The 21,293-nt window shown below is 43.2% G+C and overlaps 1 protein-coding gene across 3 annotated transcripts in view; it reads right to left on the reverse strand.

Annotated features, from left to right (window-relative positions):
* Positions 1-21,293, reverse strand: part of GRID2 (glutamate ionotropic receptor delta type subunit 2) — a 2,335,100-nt gene that overhangs the window by 328,322 nt on the left and 1,985,485 nt on the right. For all 3 annotated transcript variants that reach the window (XM_033958336.1, XM_033958346.1, XM_033958356.1), the window contains one exon: positions 20,576-20,771. In XM_033958336.1, the coding sequence (XP_033814227.1) occupies positions 20,576-20,771 (196 nt within the window). The remainder of the gene's footprint in view (positions 1-20,575; positions 20,772-21,293) is intronic.

A 21,293-nucleotide genomic window follows, 5' to 3' on the forward strand; every position in this document is an offset into this window, starting at 1 on the left:
TTAATAATAGTATTTCATGTCCTTTTTCCTGAGGCCAGTTGTGATTTTTTGTCTAGCTGTTTTGAGCTCTTGCGCTGAATGGATCACTCTATCTTTTTTTTTTTTTTTACATGTCTTATTCTTACTTTACTAGATCAACAAACACAAGTGTGGAAGGATAATATTATACACAAACAACTCCCTTCTACTCAAAAGCACACTCCAAAGGAGACAGAGGATAAAGTGGAAGCAAATAATCGTTTTTTGTCAGTGCAAAGGCTCCACAAACACCTAAGCCAGACCAATGTGAGTGGTTATAAAGGAAAAAGCCTGAGAGCCCCTCCCACAAACATCTTACTGAGTGAAACAAAGGTGGGAAAATTCTCCAGGGGTAAGTCTTGCCATAGGCATAAAAATCCTTTCACACATTGGGAGATGTTATAAGCAGGAGAACATAAATAAATAACTTCAAGCGCTATCAGCTGCTACAAACTTCAATTCAAATAATCATGAAGAGAAAAAATAGATTTATACCTATCCCACACAAAGGTAGGTATGTAGAGCAAGTATCACATCGACGCAGTGCCCTGCGTTTTGCCGGAGATGGCTGCTTCAGGATGTGCTGGCTCCTATGAACAGTATAAAAGCCCAGCTCAGAAAACTGTGATAGAATAGAAGGGAGTTATTCTTACTTTACAATATGTTTAGCCATCTTATACTGTATAGTAGTTGATGACACTCCAAGACTCATCTCTCTTTTCTCCAAACAGATTTCATTTACTCGTATCCTCTGCCATCTGCCAGTTCTCCACTTTGGGTCCTAACTTTATCCTGAGCTTATTCATGAGAATCCTACGAGAAACTGTATCAAAGGCTTTGCTGAAATCCAAGTAGACCACATCTAACGCATGCCCATTATGTAAGATCTCTGGTCATCCAGTCAAAGAAATAAGATTCATTTGTCAGGAGTTTCCTGTAGAAAAACCTTGCTGCCTCAGATCCTGCCGCCTGTTGGATTCCAGGAAGTTCACTGTCCTTTCCTTCAGCAGCATTTCCATTAGTTTTCCAACCACCAAAGTGAGGTTTTACTGACCTGTAGTTTCCCACTTCTTTCCTGCCTCAGCTTATGTGAAGTGGGACCACATCTGCTTGTCTCCAATCCTGTGGAACATCTCCTGTCTCCAAGGATCTATTAACTAAGGGCTCCTTTTACGAAGCCGCGTTAGCGGCTTTATTACACGGGACTTTTCATCACATGCTAGCCCCCGCGCTAGCCGAAAAACTACCGCCTGCTCAGAGGAGGCGGTAGCAGCTAGCGTGGCTGGCAGTTTAGCGTGTGCTATTACACACGTTAAAATGCTAATGCAGCTTCGTAAAAGGAGCCCTAAATCTTTACGAGGTCCCTCTATGATTTTTCTAAGCTCCTCAATATTCTTGGATGTATCCCATCCGGCCCTAAGACTGTCAACCTTCAGTTTTTCAAGTTGTTCATAAACACTTTCTTTTGTGAGCAGTGCATTATCTATTCCATTTCCATATACACCTTTAGCAGCCAACTGCAGTCTTTCTGGATTTTTCTTGGTGTTCACAGAACAGAAGTATTTGTTTAGCTTGTTTGCTTTTTCCTCATCATTCTCCACATAGCGACAGTTGGCAGCTTTCATCTTACAATTCTATTTCTAGTCTTCTTCTTTTCCCCAATGTATCTGAAAAAGTCTCATCACCTCTCTTAACATCTTTAATTATTTTTAATTCTGCCTGTTCTTTTGCCATTTGTATTTCCCTTTTTGCTTCTTTGAATTTTACTCCTTAATCTTGTTTGTATTTTATAGGAGTAAGTGGGGAGTATATGGCACAGTGGTTAGAGCTACAGCCTTAGCACCCTGAGGCTGTGGGTTCAAATCCCATGCTGCTCCCTGTGACCCTGGGCAAGTCACCTAATCCTCCATTGTCCTAGATACATTAGATAGAGTGTGAGCCCACCAGGACAGACAGGGAAAAATGCTTGAGTACGTGAATGCAAATCACTTAGACTATAAGTGGTATATAAATACTTAAATATACTGCCAATACCTGTTTGCATGCATTAGCTTAACTGAGGCTTATGAACCAGTCCAAACCCTGACTGCAACATAAACATCCTGTTATAGCTACTTCAAGACTTCCTTTGTGTAGTGCTTTGACTTGGCATTCCTAGAAACAACTGTGTGTCTTTCTCATGGACTCATGCCTATGAAGTGTTGTCGGAGGAAGAGCCAACATTGGCAGAAGCAGCAGGTTGGGGTTGCCGCTTACACCACAAGCATTAAAGAGGTACAAGGGAAGGAGTGCACACATGCAGTGGGAAGGAGCGGATGGGATGGGGCCAGAGAAGAGTGCAGGGGAGGAGTGCCACCATCACAGGTGGTGTGCGTTAGGATCTAGGTATGAGGCTTCTAATAAGTACTGAAAAATTTTGCTGTTAAATCTGTAATTGCTTTGCTACAATATGAACATAACAAAACACCAAAATGTGTTGGTTTTTTTTGTCATATCTTCCACAGACCTTGGCCGATTCATTTGAAATTTGGTGCGTCATGTCCTGAATGAAGTTGATGTAAAATGTTTTAAATATTTCCCAACAGTATCAAACAAGCCTCTACTATTATACTAGAAATATCTAACCAAATATAGTAGACAAGACAACTATGCTCAAAAGACCGCTGTATTACACGCAGAGTTAAATCACAAAGAAATAGTGGAGAATAAAAGAGACCTCAGATAATCAGTACGCTCTATATTTCAGTACATCAAGGTCCTGTAGTAGAGCTTAGCAAAGTCATTGGTCTCTCAAAAAAATACCTCCACTCATACTTGATGTCAAAATGCACTATACAAAAGTCATATACAGCTAGGTACTTATCTTCATAGTTGTCAATAGATAAGGACGGTAAATCGCTAGTCTGCAGAAAAACTCCTGTTGCAAATTCCTCTTCTCAAAGCAAGAACCCCAAAAACGCGATGATAAAAGCAAAAAGCTACAGCCAAGCCCGACAGCAGTCCTACTTCGCTCCAGGATATCTCAAGGGCTCTGGCTTTCCATTTCCAGCAACAGCGATAAGTAGTCCTTACCAAATACACTGGCACTCCCCTCCTCCCCCCTCCCCATACACACACACAACACTACCTTGTGAAAATGAATTGTTGCTATGGAATATGCCCAGAAGCAGGCGATAGTTTGTAAACAATCTCTGTATCAAAATGTTTTTCACTGCAAAAGACCACATTCTGATAAAGAACTTGGTACTGCTAAAAGGTTACAGTATTCAACAATTGTTGAAAGAGTTCCCACAGAAGGGTTGGAACAAAAACAGTTTGGATGTGCTGCTAGACAAGAACCGAGCAATAGACACTGTGGATCGTAAACCAGGCAGTGGACGACCACGCTCAAATCACACAAAAGAACACATTAATATTGTACACGATCTTGTACTGAACCAGGAGGATATGCTGTAAATACACCGAACAACTTGCCAAATAGCAAGAGAAGCAGGAATAAGCCAGACCACTGTGGTTAGGATAATTCATGACGATCTGAAATTAAAGTATCTTAAAAAGCATCGTGCCCGAGAGTTAACTTCACCCAACATGCCTGAAATGGTGCAAGCAGCTTTTGACCAAGTACCTGGAGCACAGCGTTAGCTTCATCTGATTTACAGATGAATAAGTATTTACAGTAGCTCCACCAATTAACACAGAGCATGATCGCTTGTATGAAGTATGAGGTTAATGCCAAACACCTACTATGAAATCAATCAGTCATGGTTTCAGTCACAATCACAAAACTCAGATTCACAGATCTGTTCTTCATTGATCCAGGGGTTAAGGTCAATGGCACATACTACCAAGGTGTCCTCTTGAATCAGAAGCTGTTGCCAGCAATCCATCGCATGTTAGGAAACTACTTTATCTTCCAATGCCCCAGCACATCAGGCAAAGAACACAGTAGAACTGCTACATCGAGAGATCCCAGACTTCATTGGTCCAGATCTCTGGCCTGCGACTTCTCCAAATCTGAACCCAGTTGACTACCGGATCTGGGGGCTGATACAGGAATCCATCTACCAGACAGTGATATCTGAAATCGAAGACCTTAAACAGCGCCTCATTTCTGTTTGGGTTAAGCTGAAGCAGAGTGGCATTGACAAGTCCAAAGATCGGTTGCGGCCCAGCTGAGGGTGTGCCTTTATGCAAAGGGAGCACACTTCAAACATCTAATTAAAACATTACTTTTTGACTTTACATTTTTCTGCATGATATAAATCTTTTTGATGTGTTTTTATTCAGTTCACAATTCATTTTCACCAGTTAGTGTTGTAGGGTGGTAAAACATATTTACAAAGCTTTGCATCAGCTTCATTCAAGTTTCAAGTTTATTCATGGCTTGATATACCAACCATCATCTGGGCGGTTTACAATATGACATGACACACACTGAATTTCATAAGAATTGACTGAGTTCTGTGAAAGATATAACAAAAAACATTTTGGTGTGTTGTTTTTTTAAAAAAATTCACAGTATATATATATATTACCAATAAAGTGAAATATATTTTCCAAAATGTTGCATTGTTCTCTCATATTGCTAGCAAAACTTTTGTGAGACCCTTTTCTTTCTTTCAGGACCTCTTTGGGGCAATATCATACCAAACAGACAAGACAAGCCACAAACTCAAACAGAGTAATAGTTAGCAAATTAGCTTATCAGCTAATCACCTAATTAGCCCTACAAAATTGATTTTTCACCCAGGATGTTTATTTCTCTTCAGATAAGTATCCATACTGTTCCTCTTGTGTTCTTCGTATTTATTGAATGCTGCTGCTTTTTTTTTTCTCAGCCACTTGTTTGGAGAACCATAAAGGTTATCTTTTTCTCTTGCTTTTGTTTACTTTCTTTACATAAATATCTCTTGAAATATTAATAGATCCTTTCAGCTTTGACCACTGCCCTAGCACTTTTCCTATGCCTACCCGTCCCATCAGCTCTTTCTTTAATTTTCTTATAAGTTGCTACAAACATACAGTAAGTTTACATGTGAAAACTAATTTAACACTTATTTATGATACAATATTTGCAGATTTAGAATGGATGATAAAATAGTAAGGCACATTTGCTGCAAAGGATAAATGAGATTAAGAGAGTTTCTCATGGTCCCTGGACTCAAGATAATGAAGGGAATAGACTTAGTTGTTCACTCTCTCCAAGGTAGAGAGAATGAGAGGGCACTCTCTAAAGTTAAAAGGGGATAGATTCTGTACAAACGTAAGGAAGTTCTTCTTCACCCAGAGAGTGGTAGAAAACTAGAACGCTCTTCCGGAGGCTTTTATAGGGGAAAGCGCCCTCCAAGGATTCAAAACCCCGAAAATAAGACTTAGTGCCTTTTTTGGGCCCAAAATTAATATAAGACTGTCTTATTTTCTGGAAAACACAGTATCTTTTATTTTTTTAAATGACTTATGTATAAGTTTTGGTCCTTAGTATGTCTATCTTTTTTGGCCATTTTCAAAAATAAAAATGAAACACACAAAAGTAATTTTTGTAGACATACCCAACTACTTTGTCTGATCACTGCAGAGGAATCCCCATCAGCTGAGCCAGTTTTGGGGATTCCTGTCTGTTCAGCTGATAGGGATTCCCCCTGCTAGGATCAGCTGAGCCATGAAGCCCTACACCCCTCCTACCGACAACCCCCCGACATCCCCACAGCCACCAACATCCCCCAACATTTCTGGACCCCTGATATATACGACCCTTTCCCCGACATCTTCAGACCCTCCCCAACATCCCTTCCATATCCCCCAACATTTCTGGTCCCTCTCCATATCCCCAGACCTCCTATACCTTCCAAAGACAAATTGGCAGGAGGGAAGCCCACTCCCTCCTGCATACAGGACATTGTGCTGAGAATGACAGGCCTTCCCCCTCCCAATGCATCTTGGGATGCAGTGGGAGGGTCCTAAGGCCCTGATTGGCAGGTACCATGAAACTTTTGTGCATGTGCATCCCAGCAGGATTTCCCTGATTACCATGCAAGCTCTATGCACATAAAATGTGCATGTTTGCTTTCTGCAAGGTGCAGAATTCTGTTTGTGGTAGATGCTGAATTCTGAGCTGCCCATAGGCAGCCCAACTATATGGCTTAACTTACTGAACTTAAAAAAAGAATGGGAAGGGCCAGCACATAACAAAAAGGAGTTAAAAATGCTGACGTCCTAATTTGACCTAATCATTTTGCATTTCATCATATATCTATTTAGTATGGACTTAGCTCAGAATTTCCTATACAGTAAGTGAATATCTCAACATGGGGATACCTACTACTGTAACAATAACATAGTAACATAGTACATGATGGCAGATAAAGACTCGAATGGTCCATCCAGTCTGCCCAACCTGGTGCATTTAAATTTTTCTTCTTAGCTATTTCTGGGCAAGAATCCTAAGCTCTACCCGGTACTATGCTTGGGTTCCAACTGTCGAAGTCTCCATCAAACCTGACTCTAGCCCATCTACACTATCCAAGTCATTGAAGCCCTCCCCAGCCCATCCTCATACAAAAGGCCATATACAGACACATACCATGCAAGTCTGCCCAGTACAATCTGTCTCTGTTTATCATAGTATGTATCAGGGATTGCATACCTACTTCCAGTTTCTGTTATCTTGTGTCCTCTTTAATTCAAAATTCTCTTTTTCTTTTCTCAGTACTTTAATATATGAAAATCTTTTTCTAGTGTTTAAAAAAATATTCCCCATGCCAATCACTTTCTTGATTCCACCTCTGCAGAAATCAATTTGCCTTTTTCTTCACAATTTGTTTACAGTAATATTATGCTCAACTTAAGCATGTCTATCTCTTCTCATCTTTATATCTTCAGTGAGCACTTATATTTTATGGGCTTCTTTGGTATCGATGGTCCAGTTTTGCCTGAAGACAGACTTCTTCAAGGAGAGATTTCTCTATTACATTCAACTGGAGAATACCTGTAATCGTTCCTCCATGCATCTCTCCTATGTAACTTCATTTCTATTCACTTTGACTTTCAAAGCAGAGAGTTAGCCTATGCTGAGAAACTGTTAACGCTTTATGGGGTGATTTAACATGCCTTTGTGGTGCATAAAATATTAATTTGGATTTTGTTCACATCTTTTTCAGTAGTAGCTGAAGGGGAGTACAGTCAGATACACTAGGTATTTCTATGTCCCTGGAGAACTCACAGTCTTAACCTTGTACCTGAGGCAATAGAGGAATAAATAACATCTAAGATCAGAAGAAGCAGCAGTGGGACTTGAATTCAGTATCTATGGATATTAAGCCTGGTGTGCTAATCATCGGGCTACTCCTCCACTTAGCATTGTTATATATGTATAAAACTGTCTGAGTGTATTCACAGATAAATGTACATTCTGTAGACATAGACACTAGAGAATGACACGGGGAAAAAATTTGTCCCCGTCTCTGCCCCGTCCCCGTGAGCTCGTCCCTATCCTGTCCCCGCAAACCATCTGATCCCATCTACACAAACCATCTACCTTCAGTGTTCCTATTTTCCCCATTTCTAATATCTCCCCTCTGTATCTGAATACTCCCTCTTGTGTCCGGCATTGCCCTCCCCCCATGTCCATATACCATCCCCATGTATCTCCCCTTTATGTCTCTGTCCCTATGCCCCCATGCACATAATTCCCCCTCCATGTATCTCCCCTTTATGTCTCTGTCCCTATGACCCCATGCACATAATTTACCCTCTGTTTCTGTTACCTTCCTGTGTCCAGATTTCCCCTCCTCTTCCTCACCAATGTGTCTTTCTCCTCTCCAATCCCATCTAGCTTCTTGCCCTCTTTTTCTCCCCGCTTCCAGCATCTGGCTCACCTACCTGTCCTTTCTCTTTCCTGCTGTGGGTTCAATATTTGTCTCCCTCTTCATCCACTTGGCCCAGCATCCCTTTCCCTTTCACTCCCTCCTTCCTACTGTGAGGGAACACATGCGGTCCCGGCTAGCCACGGGTAACCCGCTGAAATGCAGAGCGAAAAAATAGTGGTCACTGCAGGGACAGGGACAAGGCCATTCACCGCCCCATGAAGCGGTAAATGGTCTTGTCTCCGCAGTGAAGGGAACATATGTGGTCACAGATCACACGGTTCAGCAGCCCCCTCCCGCCCGATCGCCACATCCCACCATCTCCCTCCCTCCCTCACCCTCACCTTTATGTACTGAATTTAATTTTTCTTCTCCCAGCGGCACACTTTCAACAAGTCGTGCACATGGCTGCTTCTGTTGAATCTTCTTCTCCAACGCAACTTCCTGTTTCCAGTTGCGTAGAGGAGAAGATTCAACTGAAGCAGCCACGCATGCAACTTGAAAGCATGCTGCTGAGAGAAGAAAAATTAAATTCAGCACATAAGGAGAGGCTGAGGAAAGGAGGGAGATGGTGGGACGGGGTGATCGAGCGGGAGGGGGTTTCTGAACCGTGTGATCCGTGACCACATATGTTCCCTTCACTGCAGAGAAAAGACCATTCACCGCTTCATGGAGCGGTGAATGGCCTTGTCCCTGTCCCTGCAGTGACCACTATTTTTTCAATCTGCATTTCAGTGGGTTACCTCTGGCTAGCCACAGGTAACAGCCACCGTGTCATTCTCTAATAGACACCATTATTTTAGGAACATTCAGTATCTCTCTTCTCTCCTCACACGGCCTCCCTCTCCCACACATTGGGTAAGTCTCCCTTATCTGTACCCTACTCCTCTACAGCCAACTCCAGACTCTGTCTCTTCTACTTTGCTGCAACGTATGCCTGGAACAAAACTGCCTGATTTAGTAGGTCAAGCTCCACCTTTAGCAGTATTCAAATCCAAACTCTTTCAAACTCCAGCCCACCTGCTAAGCACCAATTTCTGTCTTTATCATCCCCTCTGTAATTCCCACACCTGAGCACTGTGTATAGATGCACCTTCTTGTCCAGTTTATCTATCCTGACTAGACTGTAAGCTCTTTTGAGCAGGGACTGTTTCTTCTATGTTTTGATGTACAGCACTGCGTATGTCTAGTAGCACTATAGAAATGATTGGCAGTAGTAGCAATAGGTTCCTAGAAAACCCCATGAATACTGAAAACACAAATACAGAGCCATTGATCCTATGGGGAAAAAGGGGGGTTAAGTTCCTGTGTGACCCTGTTTACTGTATACTTTTGCTACCAAACACTATAAACTCATCATTTTGTGTATCTTTCATGTAAAGAACAACTTGCTTATTACATTCTACATTTTATAAATATATTTTATGCACTGCATTTTATTTTACAGACTTTTGGTGTAACAATAGTCATACACAGCTCTAAAAATATCTTCATCCTCATGGGAACACATTGTGCATGAGTGTGAATAAGCGAAAAGGCTGGTGGAGAGTGAAAATGGGTTACACCTTATTTTGCATGACTAAGTGAATCCATGAATATGGAACATGCGGACAATGAAAATTCACTATTGCGGACTTTTACCAATCCACAGTAGAGCTTCTCACCGCAGGCCAGCGAGGTAAATGCTTTGATGTTCACAGGAACTGAATGAGCGTCGGAGCATTTACCTCACTGGTCCGTGGTAAAAAGCTCTACCACAGCTTAGTATAAGGAGCCCTATATCCAAGTGTACAGGTATATCATGTACATGTGCAAAAACTCATTTAGAGAGCTGCTAGTTATAGGTTTCAAGGAAAAACAGATTAGGCAGGGTTTGGGTAGAACTAAAATCTATGAGGCTCATAATCGAAAGAGAAAAATGTCCAAAAACTGGCCTAAGTCGACACTTGGACGAACATTTCTCAAAAACGTCCAAGCGCCGATAATAAAACCGGGTTTTGGACGTATTTAAAAACGACCTAGGCCTTCATAGTGCTGCTCAACTTCCAAAGCTAAACGGGCGTTTCGGAAGGCGTGTCGAAGGCGGGAGTTGGTTGGGATGTGGGTCGGCTTAGACTTAGTCGTACAGCATGTAAAACCGAAAGTTTTACAACAGAGCTTAGACAGAACTTGGACGTCACAAAAACCCACCTAAACTCACCAGATAAGCACTTCAAACACATAACACAGACCCCCACACACTACCCCAGTGATCACCAACCACCCCCCATAAAAATTGTATTCACAACTTTAAATTTCAGCCTCTAGATCATAGTTCTTCAACCGCCGGTCCGCGGACCGGTGCCGGTCCGCAAACAAAATCTTCCGGTCCGCGAAGGATTCGGTCCCCGCCGCAACGAAAGGCAGGCGTCAGCTGACTTGCAACTTCCTGTTGCAGTCGCTGTGCCGGGACTCCTGCCTTCCACCGCGTTTGCCTCCTGCCTTGTCTCCGCACCTCCAGACCAGCAGCGGCAGCTCTGTATGCTTTTAACTTCGGCACAGAGCTGCCCCTAATCAATAGTTTAGCGCGGTTTCATAAGGCAGCCTCGGGGCCTTTGCTAGGCCGGCCCACATCGCATCATCGAAGCAGGCCGGCTATCAAAGGCCCTGAGGCTGCCTCATGAAACCGCGCTAAACTATTGACTAGGGGCAGCTCTGTGCCGAAGTTAGAAGTACACAGAGCTGCCACTGTTGGTCTGGACTCTTGGGCCGCTGAAGGAGGGCAAAGAGCAGCTGTCCTGGAGGTTTCCCTTCCTCTCGCCTTTGCAGGTCCCTTTTTTCCACCTTTTTTTTTTTTTTTCCTTCAAACGGCAACGGGCCCCAGCATCGACATCAATCAAGTAAGTTCCACTGTTTCTTGCAAGCGGTTCTGCTCGGCCAAAGCTTCCCCTCTGACATGAGCCACCCTCAGGGGAAAGAAAGTGACCCACAAAGGTTAGGGGAAGGGGGGCAGATGATTGAAGTTGGGGGGAGAGAGGGAGAGAGAGAGAAGGGGCAGATGATGGGATGGAGGAGATGAGAGAGAGAGAAGGGGACAGATGATGGAAGTGAGAAAAAGGGAGAGAGAGCAGAAGGCAGATGGATGTCAGTTGAGAGGGGAGAGCAGATGCTGAATGGAAGTGGAGAAAGAACACATACTGGATGGAAGGAGGAGATAAATAAAGGGGGAAGAAAACAGTAAGATAATGGAGGGGGTGAGGGAAAGGGGTGACAAGCTGTGCGTAGACACAGTGAAAAGAGGGAAATGGAACTAAATAGTAAGAAAGAATTTAATTTAGATGGAGGCAGAAAATAGAGAAGGAAGACCAGAGAAGAAAAGGGAAGAGAGAGCAGAGAATGATATCAGATCTGAGTGGAGGAAATGAGACAAAAGATATGCTAAAAACCACAGGGGGGAGGGAAGGATAGAGATGCCAGACCATGAGGGGAACAGAAGGAAGATGATGGATGCCAGACCAAATTGGGAGGGGGGGAGGGGGGCAGGAGGAGAGATGGCAGGGAAAGACAGACAGTGAATGGAAGGGGCAGATGCTGGACTGAAGAGACAGAGGTTATCATGCTGCTGTACCGGGCCATGGTACGCCCTCACCTGGAGTACTGCGTCCAGCACTGGTCACCGTACATGAAGAAGGACACGGTACTACTCGAAAGGGTCCAGAGAAGAGCGACTAAAATGGATAAGGGGCTGGAGGAGTTGCCGTACAGCGAAAGATTAGAGAAACTGGGCCTCTTCTCCCTTGAGCAGAGGAGATTGAGAGGGGACATGATAGAAACATTCAAGGTACTGAAGGGAATAGACTTAGTAGCTAAGGACAGGTTGTTCACCCTCTGCAAGGCAGGGAGAACGAGAGGGCACTCTCTAAAGTTGAAAGGGGATAGATTCCGTACAAACGTAAGGAAGTTCTGTGGTAGAAAGCTGGAACGCTCTTCCAGAGGCTGTTATAGGGGAAAAAACCCTCCAAGAATTTAAGACAAAGTTAGACAAGTTCCTGCTGAACAAGAACGTGCGCTGGTAGGGCTAGTTTCCGTTAGGGTGCTGGTCTTAGACCAGAGGGCTGCCGTGTGAGCGGACTGCTGGTCATGATGGACCTCTGGTCTGACCCAGCAGTGGCAATTCTTATGTTCTTAGGGCAGACATTGGTTGGAAGAGAGTGAAAAGGCAATGAAAGCAGAAACCAGAGTTGACAAAAGGTAGAAAAAAATAATTTTATTTCTATCTTGTGATTCAAATATATCAGATTTGAAATATGTATCTTGCTAGACATAATTGGGGAGTGCAAAGCCCAGGCAGTGATTCTTTAGCTTCCAGCTGGCTTAGGGCTCTCTCTGACCAGGCGGCAGTTGCCCTAGTTCCACTCCCCTAACACCATTCCTGTCATGTCTGTTACTTGATATTTGTGTAGCATTCTGTAATAATTTGGCTTATTCAGTTTTCTTGATAGTAGAGGGGATATATGTGAAGGGGAGGGGAGACAGGGGTTTTGTTGATCTTTGCCCTGTATTATTTGTATTTATAAAATGACAATTGTACAGAATATTGTTTCTTTTTATACTTTAATAAAATATGTTCAATATAAAATTATAACTATTTGAGGCTTGTGCGGATGGGATCAGATGGTTTGTGGGACCGAGCTCGCGGGGATGGGGCGGCGATGGTTTTTAAAAAAAAATTTCAGTCTTAGTAGTTTGCCGGTCCACGAAATAATTATTTTATTTCCGCCGGTCCATAGGTGTAAAAAGGTTGAAGAACACTGCTCTAGACCATCAACACCTGGCCACCTGGCATAGGAAAGCCTAGTCATCCAGCCCAGAAGCAGCTTAAGTCATCTTGGGGGAGGGTAAGGGACCAAAAGAGAAGAGGACCCATGCCCATAAGCCCCTGTAATGACTGCATTGATACTTAAACATGTGCACTCACCTATACACCCCAAAAACCCTTTTTTACTTGCATATAAGTGGCTCCTGAAGCCATAAGGGCTATTGGGGTGGTAGATAAGTGGGTCTAGGGGATTCTGGAGGTGGTTTGGGGGGCTCACCGTCACCTATAAGGGAGCTGTAGTGAGGATAAGCCATGGCACCCTTTTTGTGAAGTTCACAGCCGTGTCCTGTAAGGTACCCCACTATTTAGGTGGCATGTCTGGGTGTGCAGTCCATCACTTTGCAGACCCCTCCCACGTCCAACAGGGCTTGTTCTAGGCGTTTTGGACGGAAAGTTGGACGGAAATATGGTATAAAGATGGACGATTTAGCGGATTGGACAATCAGATCGGCAGGACGCATAATTAGACGATTTTCAAAAGTAAAAAAAAAGTTGGACGTCTCTTTCGAAAATGTGTCTTAGGCTCTTTTTAACTTTGGACGACTTGCGAGATGGACGTAAACGGACTTAGACATCCCTTTCGATTATGCCCCTCCACATGTGCATTCTCCATGTTGCATAGGCCACTGTTCTTCAGCCGTCGGTCTGGGGACCGGTGCCGGTCCGCAGAAAATTCCTGCCGGTCCGCACAGGGCCGGCGAGATCAACATCTCCAATTTCCTGCTGGTCTGCGCAGGACCAGCAAGATCGACGAGTTGTAGTCATGGGGAGCCTCCGACAGCGTGCTTTCCTCCCAGCAACTCTCCTTACTTGCCAGCGCAACGATTCAGGAAGGCAGCCTTGGGGCTTTTGCTGAGTCACGGCCACCTCTGATGATGCAACTTCTGCTTTCCTCAGAGGCGGTGAAACCCAACAAAGGACCTGAGGCTACCTTCTTGAATCGCTGCGCTGGCAAGTAAGGAGAGTTGCTGGGAGGGGAGAAAGCCACTGTTAGAGGCTGGGAAGCTGCTGGGCATGATAAAAAAAAGGGACAGCTGCTACTGGACCTGGAGAGGGAGGAGAGATGCTGCTGGGAGGGGAGGAGGGAAAGGAGTCTGGGAAGCTGTTGGTCAAGGGGGAAAAAAGGGACAGCTGCTACTGGACCTGGAGATGGAGAAGGAGAGATGCTGCTGGGAGGGGAGGAGGGAAAGGAGTCTTGGAAGCTGCTGGGCAAGGGGAAAAAAAGGGACAGCTGCTACTGGACCTGGAGGGAGGGAAAAGGAGAGGTGCTGCTGGGATGGGAGGAGGGAAAGGATTCTGTGAAGCTGATGGGCAAGGGGCAAAAAAGGGACAGCTGCTACTGGACCTGGAGAAAGAGAAATGCTGCTGGGAGGGGAGGAGGGAAAGGAGTCTGAGAAACTGCTGGGCAAGGGGAAAAAAAGGGACAGCTGCTACTGGACCTGGAAGGAGGGAGGAGGAGAGATGCTGCTGGGAGGAGAGGAGGGAAAGGAGTCTGGGAAGCTCCTGGGCAAGGGGAAAAAAAGGACAGCTGCTACTGGACCTGGAGGGAGGGAGAAGGAGATATGCTGCTGGGAGGGGAGGAGGGAAAGGAGTCTGGGAAGCTGCTAGGCAAGGGGAAATAAGGGACAGCTGCTACAGGACCTGGAGGGAGGAAGAAGGAGAGATGCTGCTGGGAGGGGAGGAGAGAAAGGAGTCTGGGAAGCTGCTGGGCAAGGGAAAAAGGGACAGCTGGTACTGGACCTGGAGGGAAGGAGGAGAGATACTGCTAGGAGGAGAGGAAGGGAAGAGAGTTACTGCTGGACAGGAGGAGGAGGGAAGGGAGAAGGAAAAAAGGAATGAAACAGCTGGCAGGGAGATTAGAGGAGGGGAAGGGGAGAGACAGGCATGAGAAATTAGAGAGATTGATGATGGGAAGGTGTCAGCAGAAAAATAAGCAGAGAGGGACAACGATGGTAGATCTGGTGTAGGAGAGATACAGATGGAGAGCAGTGAAGCTGGAATGAATCATGTAAAAAGGAGAGAAGGGGCGCAGGCTGGATGGAAAGGGGAGAGGGGCATAGAGAGAAGACAGATACAATATGGAAGGGGGAGAGGACAGACAGTGGATAGTAGGGGCAGACGCTGGAAGGAAGAGAGTGAAAAGAAGATGAAAGCAGAAACCAGAGATGACAAAAGGTAGAAAAAATAATTTTATTTCTATTTTGTGATTAGAATAAATCAGATTTGAAATGTATATCCTGCTAGAGCTGGTGTTAGACATAACTGGGGACTGCAAAGCCCAGGCAGTGCTTCTTTAGCTTCCAGCTAGTTTAGGGCGCTCTCTGACCAGGGGCAGTTGCCCTAGTTGCACTCCCCTAAAACTATTCCTGTCATGTGTGACTGCAGTATTCTGTTAGCATGATATTTCTGTGTAGCATTCTGTAATAATTTGGCTTGTTCAGTTTTCTTGATAGTAGAGGGGATATATGTGAAGGGGAGGGGAGACAGGAGTTTTGTTGATCCTTGCTCTGTATTATTTGTATTTATAAAATGACAATTGTACAGAATATTGTTTCTTTTTATACTTTAATAAAATACATTTAATATAAAATCATAACTGAGGCTTGTATGGATGGGATCAGATGATTTGCGGGGACCGAGCTTGCGGAGATGGGGCGAAACAGGGTTTTTAAATTTTAGTCTTAGTAGTTTGCCAGTCCACAAAATAATTCTTTTATTTCTGCCGGTCCATAGGTGTAAAAAGATTGAAGAATACTGGCATAGGCAATTCATATCTATGGGGAAAAATCTCATATTGGGACTTACACTAGAACACAGGTATGGATAGGTTTTTAAAAAGTGCTTATTCAGCCAGGGTTTTACATGAGGGATTAAGAGAGTTGTTTGTCGCAAACCTATGTACTTCATATTCACTTCCAAAATAAAACCAAATTAAAATTATAGCGTTGCGAGAGAATCCAAGATAGTAGCATCTGAAAAGCCATGGGCATTCTGTACGTGAGTTTTCTGGCTTTGTACTTACTGCAAGTGGCGTAACCATATTACAAAAAGCTGTGGATACCGATGTTCTGGAATTGATTTATTGTACACTCTTACACATAAAACCATAAAAATACAATGATAAAAGTCCAAACGGACCCTACATTCCTATTGGACATTTTGATGATTAAAACATCCATATGTGGATTTATCCCATTTTTGTGACTTCTTTCTTTTTTGAAAATGAGCCCCATAGCATATTAATTTTTTTCTGTACAAATGATCTCAAAAAATTATTGCATAGTTATTATTAGTGAGGCAAGAAAAACTTAATGGAAATCATGCAGCACTTTTTATGGTCAGCATCAGAATATTTTAGCAAACTGGTTTAAAGATATTGGGTCCAATATTCAGCTGGCGGCAATTAGCGTTTTGCTGACTGGAAATTCAACCTGGAAATTCAGTGACGGCCTATGTCCAGGCTCCGGCATTGAATATCTGGGTATAGGATGCTGTCTACAAAATAGCTACCGTACTTAAGTGCGATATTTGGTACTTAAACAGCTATGAAGAACATTATAAAGACAGGACTGCATGTTATGTTGTCCTATTTATGCAATTATTGTAGTTGATTAAGTGCTGAACATTGGCAGTTAACCGGCTAACTGCCAACTTCGCCCCTGCAATGCTCCCCAAATATTCAATTTTGGCTTGGGCACTAAGGCCTGGATTCTCTATAGGGCGCTGATATTGGTGGCCACCTAAAAAGCGGCCGCCTACCAAATGTCAATCACACAATGGCACCCTATAGAGGATCGCGCCTCAGCAAAAGATAGGCACCAGAAGTGTAGGCCAGGGTTTTCTGGGCCAACATTTGTTGTGAATCGCGCCTATGTAGGTGCTTTATGGCACCTAATGCCACATGGTAGATGCATGGAACAGTCTCCCAGTAGAGGTTGTTGAGATAGAGACTGTGTCTGAATTCAAAAGGGCCTGGGTTAGGCATGTGGGATCTTTCAGAGAGAGAAAGAGATAATGGTTACTGCAGATGGGCAGACTAGATGGGCCATTTGGCCTTTATCTGCCATCATGTTTCTATGTTTCTATAAAGCACTTACATAGTGTCACTGGGTATGTGGCCGCACCCACGTGGGTCTGTCCTAAAGTGCCCAGTGTCCACAGCGCTGACCGAGCGGAGTTCAGCTTGGAGTAGAGGATCAAGTGGTGTTACAAAAGATTTTAATGACACTCCCAAAGTCTCTGAGCTACAATATATATATTGTTTTATTTTCAGCAGTATTCATTCATTCTTAAGCAGTTGCAAAAAATAAGAAGAACCAAACAATTTCAAAAGTTTCAGAATGAGTCTCTTCAGAATAGTGCTTCAACAAGCAATGGCACTGTCACAAAATCATTCACTGTCCCACCAGCATTTGTAATCCCCTGCACACTGGATTCAACGGTTTAAAAGGCACAAACACAAAACTAAAGTAGTTTTCAATCCATATAATATTGCCCTTATGCCTGTTCTCAGGCAGGTCTTCAGGCCTTACAACATCTAGCTGAGTTTCAATAGGTTCTCCAGTCCAGGTAAGCAATAATTTATCTTTCTTCAAAACCCTTTTAACTTGAGCTTTCTTCCATTTGTAGAGCTCAATTAATTTGCCTCCCTGAGCCTTATTTTAAGAGCTAAACCCAGGCGACAAGAGGGACCAACCTCCCACAATTAACCATTGATAATGGCCCCTCCCCAATAGGACCCTCTTTAGTAATGCTTTTAAAGTTCAGTGTCCCACTGTACCTTGCCCAACCAATACAGCACAAACACCACAACTTTTCTTCACTTAATTTGCTTTAAACAGTTGGAAGCTTCCAATCCGCATAAGTAATCAAGGTCACACAATTGAAATACTTTCCTTTTCTTCTGGCAGCTAGCAACAAACTATTAAACACCCACAGTTCTGAAATTCTCTGCAACAAGCATCTAAGGTACCATTTTGCATACCTGCATTCAAGTGAAAACTTTCAAAGTATTGTCTAGCCCTGCCTTCATTCATAGTCAGACTCCATTTGCAAATCTGTTTCTTCACAAACAGCTATACCCAGTTTCATTAATTCCTCTGTTTCAACTGGTTCCCGATTATCAGAAAAATCTGACAAATATTGCTCTTGCATTTCACATTCTGAATAATCATCAGTATACTTTGGGAATTGTCTAACCTGGCTTTTAGGCATTGAAGGCTTCCTTCTTTCCCTTGGAATGGGCTTCTCCTTTTCTCGCCACTCTGTATGTTTGTTGTTGCTATTCTGCTGCTCTCTTGTTACCTCCTCAAACCTGCTCTTATTGGAGCTAAGATAACGAGGAACAGGTGTAGGCTGTTCCAGGTTAATCTGCCTATTGTGGAGTGCTGTGTGTTGCCTAAAACCGGTCCCCTGCTTGCTACTGAGAGTACCCGGATCAACAGCACCCACAGGAACTCTGTCACTAGGCTCATTAGTTCCATCAGATTTTATGTTAGCCTTCCTAATAACAGGTCTAGGGGAATATAAATCAGTCACTAGCTGCTCCCTGATGTTACCTTTGTTTCTGCCCAAAGGTGTATTTATTTTCTTCCCTGTTCTGGGTGGCGGCATATGTTTAAGGTGTTTAGAAAAATGATTTCATTTTTTCCTGCTTAAACCCAGGAACAAGTGGTTTGGAGCTAACATCAACAGGCTCAGGGGCTTCCCTGTGACAATAGGCATGATTCCAGTGCCTTTAATTTAGGCGCCAGTAGCTGCTTTAATTTTACAAATATTCACTGTTTTAAATGGCATTTTTTCAATTAACTTAAGTGTCTATGTTTCAGCATTGTTTATAGAATCTCCCCCTAATTGAGTGCCACTGAAAATGTCCAGTTAGCCCTAAACAATCCATTTAAAAATGTTTTAAATATTGGGCCCACTACAACTAGCGGTGACACATGAATATGGGTTTAATGGTGCAATTGAACTGGGAACTAAAATGAACTGTGGTATGTGGACCCTCTGTAGAACTGTCATCCCAGTGTTTTGCCACCATGAATACAGATCCATAGTGCTTCTGTTTCAAATATCCTGTCATAATATCCAGAGATGCCAAGTTACTGCAATACTAGGAAGAAGATTTTAGGTCAGTCTTGGATTTCTAACAACCCTATCCAGATGTATAATGAGATCTGCAGCATTGATTTCAAATAAATGGAATCGAAAGCTACAGTAGATATTTCTCTACTGCTTTGGGGTGTTCAGAGGTCTTCTTTCTGGACCTGGGAAATTTGGTAGCTATGATTATTAGTGAGAAAGACTGTGGCAGCTAAGTTCAAATACAGGGGCAGGTGAGCTGGGCCATAAATAACACATCATGACAAAATCTACTAACATTTTTTCCTAATTTGTGCATTTGTGAGACATTATTGGCTCATGCAGCCCTGTTTTTCTCTTCATGTTTATTCAAATTAAATAAATGCAGATATAAACCCCAGACAAATAAAAAACTAAAAGTAAAATAAAATCTTATTCATAATTCATGTGGATTACCATATATACTCAAATATAAACAGATTTTTGGGCCTAAAAATGTGAGTCTTGATTTATATTCAAGTTTACCCACCCAGTAGTGTCCCTTCTTCTTCACATGGAACCAACTTTTCCCCAGCCAAAGCTCTCCCTCCTTGACCTGGAAATTTTCTGCCATCAGCACACCCTTCCCTTCCTCTTCCCCCTACCCCAAAGAAAAATGACCTACCCCCCTCCCCGATCCAGCGGTAGGACCTCCAGTTCTACTATGCTTTCCTGCTGGTCTAGTACATTATTGGGGCAAGATCAATTCTCACTTGCTCCTGCCCTTGCTCTTTTGACACTGAAAATGGCTTCCATTTTCAGCTCTGAGAGAGCATGGGCAGGAGCCCAGTGAAGCATGGTAGGCCTGTGGGTCCTATTGCTAGGTTCATAAGGGGGATGGGTCATACCTCTTCAGGGTTGGGGGAAGAGGAAGAGAGTGACATACTAACAATGGGAAAATTGCTGGGGCTTGGGGGTTGATGGCGGTGGAATTGCAGGTGTGGTGCAGTGCAGGTGGAGAAGGGACACCATTGGGAGGGAGGGTGGGTTGGTAGGAATGCCTGGGAGATATAGGGGAGGGATAGTGGAATATAAGCCCTCGGTTTATATTTGAGTTACCATTTTTCCCCTTAAAAAGGGGGTAAAATGGTATCTCGGTTTATATTCGGATGGGTTTATATTCAAGTATATATGGTATGAACGAGTTAGTACGTATTAATTGATGGTCTGTTTAAGGACCCTGCTCCCTGATGTAGCATAGTGAAACATGATGTTATGTCAGAAGGTTGCCCGATTTGTTACTAATAAGATAAGTGAGCCACATTATAATTTAAACAAAATAATCACAGTGAATCATAGATTATATAGAAAGTTTGAAACTTTAAGCATTTGAAATTGTTAGAATAATGGACCTGTGAGGAGTCTCATAATGGGCTTGTATTGAAAAAAAAAAAACCCGCCAAACTTACCATCTGATTTTTTGACTTAATTTAAGACACAAAGAGAACAGGACATGTCCCAACAAAACCTCCAATCCAGTCAACCAGTAGTTTTTATTCATATGGGAACATGCAGAATACAAATATATTCCCCTTTGAATAAAAGCTACTGGTTGCCTCAGCTCAGATGTGGAGGCATCTTCCTGTCCCTTCTCTCTTTTTTTTTTACTTGACATAATATAAGTCATTTAGCAGTAAAGTTTTGTGTTATATTCATAAAAGGTATTCATCATTCACCTTGTCATTTAAATAATTTATGATAATAGCATGTCCTCTACCTTTCGAATGCCTTCTGGAGATTCTTGAACATTGTTCTCTGATCCATTGCTTCGGTTAATCATTCGCCACATTTGGGAGTACATGCTGTCTCTCTCAAAAGGATTCATCCCCTTCACCCGAACATGGTCATAAACTGCTGAGTCGAAAACGGTGCCATAAGGAATATCTGTCTGCTTTGATAGATCCTGGAGAGACCTTAATCATTGGAAAAAAACAGAGATATGAGAGAAAAAAAAATGATTCCACCTGTTCAAGCTAAATTGACGCTAAGGGCAAGTGAAAAGCGGCAAATAGGAAAACAGCTGTCAAGTGAAACAGAAAAAAAAAAAAACAAGGGTAAGAAAATCAGATTGTGGTTTATGACATAGAGAAGAGTGTTAGGGGAAATGAAAAGGAAGTGGAGCAAAAGAAAAAGTGTGGGAAAACTAGATAGCAACTAAACCTGGGAATTGTTTCTACTAACTGAGATAAAAGGCCACACAACAACCGGGTATAGGAGAGGAAAGCAATAATCCCAAACCCCCCAAACTCTCCCAACAAAACCCCACTGAAAGCAACCCATGAGGAGGATTGTGCACATCTGAAAACAGCATAATGGAACTCGGTTTAAAATAGACCAGTTACAGGGAGCCCGTTATTCAGTGCTATTTACATAGAAACATGATGGCAGATAAAGACCAAATGGCCCATCCATCCTGCCCTTGCGCAGTAACTATT

The sequence above is a fragment of the Geotrypetes seraphini genome, chromosome 1, assembly GCF_902459505.1.
Source record: "Geotrypetes seraphini chromosome 1, aGeoSer1.1, whole genome shotgun sequence".
Lineage (NCBI taxonomy): Eukaryota > Metazoa > Chordata > Amphibia > Gymnophiona > Dermophiidae > Geotrypetes > Geotrypetes seraphini.